The 12311-nt window shown below is 35.2% G+C and overlaps 1 protein-coding gene across 4 annotated transcripts in view; it reads right to left on the reverse strand.

Moving 5' to 3' along the window:
* The window catches only part of CWF19L2 (CWF19 like cell cycle control factor 2), a 119020-nt gene extending 106943 nt beyond the window's left edge, over nt 1–12077 (reverse strand). For all 4 annotated transcript variants that reach the window (XM_014785203.2, XM_087433649.1, XM_014785202.2 and 1 more), the window contains exons 1-3: nt 11955–12077; nt 10260–10370; nt 9417–9539 (exon numbers count right to left, since the gene is read on the reverse strand). In XM_014785203.2, the coding sequence (XP_014640689.2) occupies nt 9417–9539; nt 10260–10370; nt 11955–12047 (327 nt within the window). In that variant the 5' untranslated portion in view covers nt 12048–12077. The remainder of the gene's footprint in view (nt 1–9416; nt 9540–10259; nt 10371–11954) is intronic.
* Nucleotides 12078–12311: the final 234 nt, after the last annotated feature.

Genomic DNA, 12311 nt, shown 5'->3' on the forward strand with positions numbered 1-12311 from the left:
TGGAAGATGGCAAGAAGACTCAAAAACATTCACAACTCTAATTCCAGCTATTCTTGAAGCCCAGAGACTTTTGTACTCTAATAATAAATCCCCCCGTTTTTTTAATAAGCCACTTTAAGTTTGGTTTCTGTTACCTGCAACCAAGAGTCCCAACTAATACATATCCCCTCCTCTCCATCCTTAAAGCAGCAACCCTAGATCATATCTTATCTCTCATCTAGACAACTGGAACAACCAAACTAGTCTCCTGGACTCCAGTCTTTCCTGCTCCCTTTCCTTCTCCAACCCCCACCCTAAATACATTTGGAGTAATTTAAAGGGCACATTTGACCACAGTACTCCTCTTCTACGGTTCCCTGTCACAAAGACTGCCAGGAGCTGCTCCTCTTTGCTACCAACAGAATCCAGTTTTATTTGGATACATAATGTGCCTCCCTTGCCAGAAAATGAAGCCGTATTATGCTCAAGTGTCCAATGAGATGGAAATGAAAGTACTGTGTGGGACTTTCTGGAAGTCCAGTTAAGAAAGAGAAGGTATCCTCTTCCCTGTTCTCTAGACGAAGAGGCAATACTGTAAAGATGAGGGAGGAGCAGGACAGCAGAAGCCTTGGTCCCAGAAAACTACACTGGCCCTAGACTGCCTACCTGATTCTTTCATATGAGAGAAAAGTTAACTTATTTAACCAACGCTATTCTGAGATTTTCTGATAAATGCAACTGAACCTAATTAGATGATACACTCCCTGCTGAATAAAGTCAAAGCTCTTGGTTTACAAGGCCCTATCAACTGTTACAGCTTCATCTCCATTCTTTCCCCTCGTTTTATAATCTAGTGCTATCAAATTGCTTATAGGTATATTTACTTACATACACACACATACTTATACACCATGTTATCTCATGCACAAATTCTTGTGCACAAAATGCCAAGCACACCTTTCTGTGCCTGGCTAATTCCTACTCATTCTTCAAGTCTCAACTCAGATATTATTTCCTCAGATATTATCTCCTCAATAAGTCTGCAGATGAAATCCTCCTTCCATTAATACCTTGTACTGCCATGGCATCATGAGATTACATATTGAAATTACGTATCAATTTATCTAATTAGAAAATGAGTTCTCCAAAGATTTGGGAAAAACTATATTTTTATATTCCCCATGTCTACAATAGAGTCTGGCAAAGAATTGGCATTCAATAAATGTGCACTAAAATTAACTGAACCCTCTTTTTCTACTCCTTCAATAGCCCTAGTCAGAAATTTTAAGCAGCAGCCTACATTCAAGCATTAAATATCAGGCAGTGAATGAAAGAAGCATATGTGATACAGTTAGTATTCTTATTATTCATTTACAGAACAGTGATACCTGGACCATTCTGTACAATTCTCCTGCCTGCATTCCCTTTCTGTTAATTTTGTTGCTCATTTTTATTACTATGCACTCACTTTACCACTTTAGCTTGATGGTCCTCTCTCCCCAATGTGCTATGACTTCAGTTCTCTTGATGATTTTAGTTTCAATCCTCTATTTTACCTTGAAGAACTCAAAAATCATCGTGCTTATTGTGCCTCCCAAGACTCTCCTTCTCAAGTATAGCTTTGATAACTAACCATATTGCTAATCCTATCTAGCAGTCAAAACCTGGAAGATGGAACCAAGACAGAAAAGTGCTACCAGTAAAAATCAAATGAACTTGAGGACTTCTGCTTCTGGCCATGACAAACTAAATGGCATCAGACAAGAAATATACAGAAATAGCAATAAAAACACAAAATATATGAAACAACTAGTTTCAGACATTGAAACTCAGCAGTTCAGGACTACAACCCCTGAGAACAGGGAAATAAATGAAGTGGATGCTATAATTACAATCTCCACGACTTTCTGCCTGGAGGTACTTTCCAGACCATGGCATAAGGAGCAATAACTCAAGCCAATCTGACATATGACAATCTCAAGCCAACATGACAGTGAAAAGCAAGCTATGGTGAAAAGAGCTCCAAATATCCTGAACACCCAGGACAACAGCAGAGACCCCACAAGGGTAATGTCTTAGCATGTCTTAGTAGAAAGGCTAAACCAGCCCTAGAGTACAGGCTACTCTAGATGCATACCAAGGAAACACCAGTCTTGAAGAGGATTAAGCTAATCCAAAAGTAACTAATTGCCTGCCAAAAGAAAAGTCAACACCCTTCAAAGCAAGTCAACAAAATCCTGCAGTTACAATATAACTTGCACAAGGTTCAGCATCCAATAAGAAATTACTAGACATTCAAAGAAGCAGGAAAATGTGACCCAAGACATGAAATAGAAATCAGTTAATTGACACAGAATAAGAAATAAGAGATAATGACATAGCAAACTACTATAAATATGCTTAAAGAAAGGAAAACATGAATATAATGAGACAAATTGAAGATATAAAAAAGATCCCATTGAAACTTCAAATAACGAAAGATACAATACCTGAAATGAAAATTTCACTGGATGGGAATAACAGAAGACTAGATGCCGCTAAAAAAAAAGGCCAGTGAACTTGAAGCTGAAGACAAAGCAATACAATCTATCCAAACCGAGGCACAGAGAGGAAAGAATAGAAAAAAAGTCAACAGAGGCTCAATGACCTGTGGGACAGTATTAAGAAGACCAGCAAAATAAGAGGGGACAGAAAAAACATTTCACAAAACAACACCCAGGAAGTTTCAAATTTGATAGAAACTATAAATTCATAAATCAAAGAAACACAATGAATCCCAAGCAGGAAAAACACAAAGAAAACACTACCAAGATACACCATAATTGATTCACTAAAAAATCATGGTAAAGAAAAAATTTTAAAAGGATTCAGAGTAAAAAGAAACATTATATAAAGAGGAAAAAGTCGACTGCAGAATTCTCATTATGAACAATGTAAACCAGAAAACAACGGAATGACATTTTAAAGTGCAGGAAAAGAACTATAAACCTAAAATTCTGTATCTATCAAAAGTACTGTTAAAAAATGAAGACAAAATAAAATAAATTTTCAGACAACAGCGGAAAGAATTCATTGTCAACAGATCTATACTATAAGAAATATTCAAGTTCTACAGACAGAACAAAAATTATATTAGACAGAAATTCAGACCTACACAAAATAATAAAGAATGCCAGAGATGATAAATCTGCGGGTAAATATAAAAGACTTTTCACAGGTTTAACTTCAAGTTAAAAGATAACTTTGAAGTAAAAATAATAACCATCATTGTGGGATTTATAACATATGTAGAAGTAAAATATATGACAATAGTACAAAATATGGTAGGCAGAAATGGAAGTACATTGTTGTGAAGTACTCATTATAAATGTGAAATGATATATTTGAAGGTAGAGCATGGTAAGTTAAAAGACACATGAAATCTAAAGCAGTCATTTAAAAAAAATGAGGTACACCTAGTAAGCCTATAGTGGAGATGAAATGGAATGTTAAAAAAAAAAAACCTCAATAATCCAAAAGAAGGCAGGGAAAAAAGGAGAAAAGAGAATAAAGAAAAAATGGGACAAACAGAAAAGGGAATAGTGTGATAGTAGACAAACTCAACTATATCAATAATTACATTAAACATAAGTAATCTAAACCAGTGTTAGTCAATAGAATTGGATTTCTATACCTACACTGTCCAATACAGTAGCCACTAACCTAGCCATTCGTAACTACTGAGCACTTAAAATCTGGCTAGTGAGACTGAAGAAGTGAATGTTCAATCTGATATAATTTTAATTAAAATATTAAAAGTCACATATGACTACCATATTAGACAGTGCAGAAAATCCACTCATTAAAAAGGAAGAAATTAAAAGGCTGGATTAAAAAGCAAGACCCAAATACACAATGTCTACAAGAAATACGCTTGCAATATAAAAGAAAGATATATTAAAATTAAAAGAATAAAAACAGATACTCCATGAAAACACAAATAATAAGCAAACTGAAGAGGCTTTACTAATATGAGACAAAGTAGATCTTAAACAAGGATATTACAAGAGATAAAGAGGAACATTTCATAACAATACAACCGTCAATTCATCAAAGAGATATAACATATACCAGGGGCCGGCCCAATGGCCTAGTGGTTAAGTCCAGCACGCTCCACTTTGATGGCCCAGGTTCATGGGTTCGGATCCCAGGTGCCATACTGTGGCAGGAACCCACGTACAAAATAGAGGAAGATGGGCACAGATGTTAGCTCAGGGCTAATCTTCCTCAAGCAAAAAAAAAAAAGAGGAAGACTGGCAACAGATGTTAGCTCAGAGCGAATCTTCCCACCAAAAAAAACACAAAGAGATATACAATCCAAAATGTGTATACACCTAATAAAGCTTCAAAATACATAAGGCAAAAACTGACAAAACTGAAAGGAGAAATAGACAAATCCACAATTATAGTTAGAGATTTCAATACTGCTCTCTTGGTAACTAAGAGACGAGGAAAACAGAAAATCAATAAGAATACAGAGAACTTAACACTATTAATCAGCTTTCCCCAACTGACATCTATAGAACACTACATCTAACAACAGCTGAGTACACATTATTTCAAGTATACATGGAATTTTCACCAAGATGGATCAAAGGCTAGGCCCTAAAATTACATCTCGGTAATTTTTTTAAAACTGAAATTATACACAGTATGTTTTATGACAATAATAGAATTAAACTCAAAGTCAATAACCAAAAAAACTAGTAAAATCCACAAATATCTGGAAATTTTAAAACTCATATATAATCTATAAGTTAAAAAAAATAGTCAATTAGAAAATAATTTGAAAAGGATTTTCAATCCTTTGATTGAAAATCAAAGGAAAGGAATCAAATCAAAGGAAGGTCTTCCTCAGCACAAAAGAGGAGGATTGGCATGGATGTTACCTCAGGGCTGATCTTCCTCAAAAAAAAAATTAAAAAAAAATGATAAACCTCAAACTACACTGACTAAGGAAACAAAGAGAAAATAGAAACTGCCAAAATCAGCAACGAACGAGGTGACACACTTGCAGATGCTACAAACATTAAAAAGACAATAAGGAAATATTATGAACAACTTTATGACAATAAATTCAACAATTCAGATGAAATAAATTCCCTGCAAACCTAAATTAACAAAACTAACTCAAGAATAAATAGAAAATATTTAATATAGATATTAAAGGAATTAAATTTGCACTTAAAAACCATCCCAGAAAGAAACCTCTGGGCCCAAATGATTTCATTGGTAAATTTCAACAAATATTTAAGGAAGAAATCTTACAATCTTGCACCAACTCTTTCAGAAAACAGAAGACAACAGAACATTTTCTAATTCATATATAAGGCCAGCATTAACCTTATATCAAAACCCAATAAACAGATGCAAAAACTCGCAACAAATTGTGAACAAATCAAAACCAGAAAAAAACACATATTATAAAATGTATATATATATATAAATAAAATATTTTATAAATAAATAATAAATAACTGACCATATGGGGTTTATCCTAGGAATGCAAGTTGGTGTAACACTGGAAAATCAACCAATGTAATTCTCCATATTAACAGAATAAAGGAGAAAAATCACATGATCATAGTAATAGATGCAAAAAAAAATCTGATAAAATTCAATGCTCATTCGAGATACCAACTCTCAGAAAAATAAAACAGAATTTCCTCAATCTGAAAAGGCATACATGAAAAACTTCCAGCTAACATCATGCTTAAAGGTGAAAGACTAAATGCTTTCCACCTAAGATAAAGAACAAGGCAAGGATATTCACTCTTACCACTTCTATTCAAACGCTATATTGGGAGTCGTAGCTAGTGAAATAAGATAAAAACTTAAATCAAGTAAAAGGCATACAGACTGAAAAAAGTACAGTGTCTTTATTCACACATGACATAATGATGTACTAAGAAATCAACAGAAAAAGCTTACTAACACTAGTATTTGTGAATTTAACAAGGTGACAAAATATAAGGTAAATATACAAAAATCAATTGTAAATTTATATCCTAGCTGCAAACACATAAAAAATGAAATTTATTTTAAAAAAACAATTCCATTTACAATAGCACCCCAAGAATATAAAGTTTAAAAAAATATGTAAGACCTCTACAGTGAAAATTCTATAACATTGTGAAAGAAATTAAAGACTTAGATGGAGAGAGATACCACGTAAATGACTGGTTGGAAGACATGCTATTTTAAGCTATTAATTTTCCCAAAATTGATCTATTGCTGCAAAACATTTCCAATCAAAAAACCAGCAGAAATTTTTGTTAAAAGTGATAGGCTGATTCTAAAATTTATTTTTAAAATGCAAAGAACTTAGAGTAACCAAAACAATTTTCAAAAAGAACAAAACCATAGAATTTACACCACCCGATTCCAAAACTTACCCTAAAGCTGCAGTAATTAAGACTGTGTTTATTGGCCAAGGAGAAACATGTAGCTCAATGGAACAGAATAAAGTCTAGAAATTAACTCACAAATATATGCTCAACTGATTTTCAACAAAGGAGCCTAGGTAATTCAACAGAGAAAGGTCAGCCTTTTCAACAAATGATGCTAGAACAAAATGGAAATCTGTATAGAAAAAAAATAAACTTTGACACTTACCACACACCATAAACAAAAATTAACTCAAAATGGATCTCTGATAAACAAAAAAGCCATAGCTATGAAATTTCTAGAAAAAAACATATGAGAAAATCTTCACAACCTGAGATGTGCAAAGATTAAGATACCAAAAGCCTAACTAAAAATAAATAATGAAAAAAGAAAATAATTGATAAATTGGATTTCACAAAAGAAAACACAGACCGGCCAATAAAAACTTAAAATGATGCTCTACATCATTGGTCTTCAGGGAACTATCACTTGAGATATTACTACACACAGTAGGATGACTAAAAATTACAAAGACTGACACTAGCAAGTGCTAGCAAGGATGTGGAATAATTGGAACTCTCATACACTGCTGGTAGGAGGGTAAAATGGTCCAACCACTTTGGAAAACAATGGCATATTCCCAAGAGAAACAAAAACTTGTCCACAAAAAGACACACACAAATGTTCACAGTAGCTTTACTCATAATAGCCCCAAACTAAAAACAACCCAAACGACTTTCAACAAATAAACAGATAAGTAAATTGTGGTATATTCATACAGCGGAATACAGCAATAAAAAGTAAGGAACTACTGATACATGCAACAAGGTGAATGGGTTGCAAAAAAGCCAGGGAGGCAAAGAAGCCAGTCACAAAAAAGATCACATTATATGAATCAATTTACATGAAATTCTAGAACAGGGAAAAACTAATCCACAGTATGCTGAAGAAGATCCATGGCTACCCAATCCCAGGGCCGGCGAGGAAGGAGGGAAAGGAAGGACTGACTGCAAAGGGCCATGAGGAAATTTATGGGGAGTGCAAATGTTCTATATCTTAACTGACAGGGTTAAGCAGGTGTACAGTATTCATCAAATAGTATACTTAAAATAGGAGCATTTTTATATGCAAATTATACCTCAGTAAAGTTGATTTTAAAAGTTAAAAGAAAAAAAGCGACCTTGACTTTGTCAAGGTCTGCTTTCCAACTTCATATGGATCCTCAATGCTGCTCAGCAACTCATTTGCTTCTCTTTTATTACCTAAGCAAAGTTGTTTCAAATCTATACTATTTCCTCAATCCTTTATCCTACTTATACTCCCAAATTATCTTCTAGTTGATTTTACCTTCTACTTCACAAAGGAAACAGAACAAACACAAACACCATCATTAATCCGCTCCCCTTCTCCTCATATCTCTTCTTTTATCTGCATTTGTACACATCTTCACAACTCCCTCCTAGCTCAGAAGGTGCTCCTACTCCTGATCAAAGCTTACTCCTTCCCCTAAGACCTTGCTAACCCAAACTTATCATTCCTCTCAATACTATTTACCCCTCTTTCTCTAAAAACATTTTCTCAAAAAGACCTCCCAACCACCTTGTCTCCTCTAGCTATCCTTCTGTCTTTCCTTCCCTTCACTGTCAGTATGAGCTTTCTCTTTCCTTCTTCAATTCACTTCAATGTGATGTGGGAACTAAGCATTCGTTCAAACTACTTTAAGGTATATGTGATACACCTTAATAGGTATGTATATGTATACATAATGTACGCTGCAACAAAAAGATTTATATTTCCAAGAAAGAACAAAGAAAAAGAACAGGACAATGTGTCTCTGATAAGGGGAAGCAAGTGCCCTTAATCAAATGACATAAATGTGCAGGCAGCCTTGCAGATCTATACCCATGGGATTTTTAATCTGTGATCCCTGCATAAACTCTAGGGAATGTTATAAACCCCACTGAAATAAATAACTTTGTATGGTAAATTCCTTTTTGGAGAAAGGATCACCTACTTTTGTCAGATTCTCACCACAATTGTGGAAAGAGTTCCTCTATCTTCACTTTAAGATTTTCTAACTCCCTTTGTCTTGAGTTATATTCAAAAAAATTTTTTTCTAAATAATATAAACATTCCTACCATTACAAAATATGCTGGCTACTCGAGAAAACTATCCAGTTGCATACCTCACTATAAATTAATATACTGTATTCTCATATAAGATAAGTTTTCAAGAGCCAATTATCGTCTCAGGGTATAATGTTAAAAATTCAGTTTCTGAAACTATAAGAGGGCTAGATTTTGGAATACAGGGATTCAACTGAGAGTATAACCCTCTAAAGATCATACCTAGGAGACCAATTATCCCTAAACATTTCTAGCTCATCAGTCTCTAAGAACAATATACCTCTTTCTTCCTGAAAACAAGCACCAAGGGTTTGCCCTGCTTTCCTTTCCTCTGTGAGTCCTCTCATCCCAGAACTGGCTAGAGACACAGCAGACCCAGCATTCTCTTCCTTTTGGCCCCAAAGATAAATATATAAACACATCCTATTTGAAAGACTCAAAATTTTTTTTCTATGTAAAAACAAACAGAAGTAACAGATTCTCAAATGTCTTGGAACTCTTTTCCCTTATTTTTACAGTACTACTCTTTCCTGCTTCTCCTAATTTTCCAGCTACTTCTACTCAATGTCCTTTACTTCCTGTCTAGCTCCTTGGTGTTGAGTGTTCTTCTTTCCTTTCAGTTTCCCTAGGTAATTCATCCATTCTACTGGCTTCAACGAGCAGTGATTCCCAAATCATACCTCCATCCTCTCACCTTTCTCTGTAACCTAAGATCCTTATTTCCAATATTTCTTGAACATCTCCAAGTAGATGTCTCCCAGGTATTTTCATATCCTAACTGGTAATATTTTTTAAGTTCTCATATATTTTAAGTTCCCATACATTGTTCCTTTAAATACAGTTTTCTCAAGTAGCTGCTTTGGTCAGTTTTAGTACATACTTACTGATGAACTATCAGTTGACTCATTGTTTTTTTCATACTTTTGCTTCTTGCTCTTTTTTTTCTTCTCTTTCTTTACTTTTTTTGAATGCTTATCTTTTTTCTTCTTTTTCTTCACAGAGTGTTCCTATAATCATTTTGAAGAGTAAGAAAGGAATTTAGTTTTAGCTTACTTTAAAAGGAAATATTTTAAGGGAAAAAAAGATCTATGTTCCAAAAAACTTTATATCTTGCATGAAATGAGACAAGGAATATAACTAAATAAAATCTTCTAAGAAACTTTAACATGCTTCTGTAACATATGCACTAATAATAAGTCATATAGGTGAGATTTCTTATCAAAAAAAATGAGAGAAGCTTTAGTTTTATTTGTAGATACATCTGACAGACAGATATAATCAAATAAATACATATACACACAAACATAAACATACATACATACATATCTTTCTAGGGCTCCAAAAGTATTTACAGATTACTAACCATATAAAATATAACAAGATAGCATAAATTACAGGAAGAGAAAACAAGGATTGAGACAAAAAAAAAGACATTAAGTTTAAAATGCATAATTTTTTAGACACATAAGCTTGCTACAAGTGGGCCAGAAATTTGAAGCTAAGCTTTCTACCTGCCAATTCAAGTAACAAAATCTTTCCAACGTGATAATGCCCACAATATTAAAATTATTTATGCCAGAAAGATCAAACTATTCAATAATGCCCATATGGGATATTCATTCTGAAACTTGTGAAAATAGTCGATAAAGTTGCTCCTCCAATACTAACTTGAATAAGTACAAAAAAAGACAAACACGCTTACATCAGGTAAACATGTTAGTATTCACCTGTGAGAACTGTTCAATTCGCTCATTCACATCAGGTAGCATCCATGTATCCTCACCCCGAAGTCGCTTAAGTTCTTTACGCCTTTCTTCTTTTTCAAAATTGGCTTTAGCCTAAAACAATGAAAAAAGAAAAATTAACAATTGATCCAATCTCTTTTCACAAAAAGTAAAACAAAAACTTCCACTTTCATATAAGGCTCATGAATGAATTGTCTGTCCCTCGCCAGGAATGTGCTTCTACCAAAGTATAAAGGTTTAAAAAACAAAAATCTCTCGTTCCACATGACCAATGATATTATCAATCTCTAGTGAATTCAGCCACCAATCAAGGACAGAATCTGGGACCTATTCCAGACCCTCTTCTCTCTCTAAGCCCCCTACCTTAAATACAACTTGAATCTCTTTTATCTTCACCATCCCACTGCTACTGCCTGAGACTTTTGTAAATGTTAGGAGACTGACCTGCACATTTTTAATCCTCAATGCCCATACCCCTCTACTCACACTCCCAAAATGCTTCAGAAGGAATCATCTTTCTCAAAACAAATGATTATATTCCTAACTTTTATTCAACCTTCAACAACTGTCAAATAAAGTAAGTTCTTCCTAGGAGGTTGTTCCTGCCCTTTCATTCTCTCCCCAAACTCCAAAGCTGGGTTTGGTCCTTCTCAAACTCTATGCATAGCTCTACTACAAAATTTATCACAGCTTACAAACCCCACTCCAAAAAAACACCTGAAATATCAAAGAGACAAGGATGAAGAATATTTATTATATATTAAATATGGTACAATCAGGGATCAACACCAACCTTTCACCTATCCAAGACCGACAGCCCACTCTTCCCCTTTAAAATCTGGCTGTAGTCATTATGCCTTCTCCTTCCTGTTTCCTCTACCAGCTCCTTTTCATTTGCATTTAAACTCGTTTTAAACTCTTCCATCTTAAGTAAAAATAAAAACCCTCACTTGTTATACCATATGTTTCTCTCCAACTACAACTTTTCTCCTTCGTTGCCATACTTCTTACATCTTGTCAAATAATTCAGTACAGTTTACTTCCTCCTTTCTTTATAAGTTACCTATACGTATCTCAATCTCAATGAGAAATACGATGTTTCCCAAACTTTTTCAGGGGACTAAATTTTCTGGTTCTCTTGTATCAATCCTTGGTTTGACCAGTAAGGGTTTACAATAAGCCTGAAATTGATACCAATAGTAAACAGAACAATAAAACGGTCAAACACAGTCTACTCCCATGCTCCTTACATGAGTTCCTGAACACGGAAAATTTCATTTCAAATACTGCAAAAACGAGGACTGAGGCTATGAAATATGCTAGGAGAGTCGGTATTAGCGGCGGCGTCCCTGGAAAGTGCGCAGCCCAAATGATAAGGTGCTAGAAATGTCAAGAATGGATGATTTAAAAGGCAAAGAAACTCAGAAGAAAGAAACAAGCCTTCCTGAAAAAGAGTGTAAGCAACCGGAGCCTGCCAGAGCACCTAGGAGGTGGGAGGTACCCAAGAGCTTACGGGCATCCCAAAGGGAGACCCCACCCACGCACCCAAATAAAGGTGAGATACTGAGGGGGTGAGAGAAGAGAGGGGGCGGGAAAGGAGGAGAGGCAGAGGCCTAGCTCCCAGGAACCCCCCTCTCACAATTCTAAATGGTTCCAAAAGCCCCAAAACGGAGGTACCTGGCGCAACAGCTCGGCCCTAGCAATCCGGGTGTGTTCCTTACGCTCTTCGATGCCCTTCGCACTTTCAAATCTACCGGAGGCAGCCGCCATAGTTGCTGTCGTCGTAAAGCGAGGAAGCCGTCACGAAATCTGTTTACGACTGTCGTAATTTAATAAACAAACGGAGACTTCCGATTGTGGGTGGAGGGGCGCTGCTCCATTAACAGAGCATGCGCGGATCTGAGTGTCGCTTAATGTTCTGGTGATCCCTTCAGCTCCAGGTTTTAAAGGATAATTGAAAACCAAACTCGGGAGTTGCCCAGCTTCGTATATTGAGATCGCACCGAGCAAGATTAATGTCACAGTACATTTATT

This window comes from Ceratotherium simum, chromosome 7 (genome assembly GCF_057802395.1).
Source record: "Ceratotherium simum simum isolate JZ-2026a chromosome 7, ASM5780239v1, whole genome shotgun sequence".
Taxonomy (NCBI): Eukaryota; Metazoa; Chordata; class Mammalia; order Perissodactyla; family Rhinocerotidae; genus Ceratotherium; species Ceratotherium simum.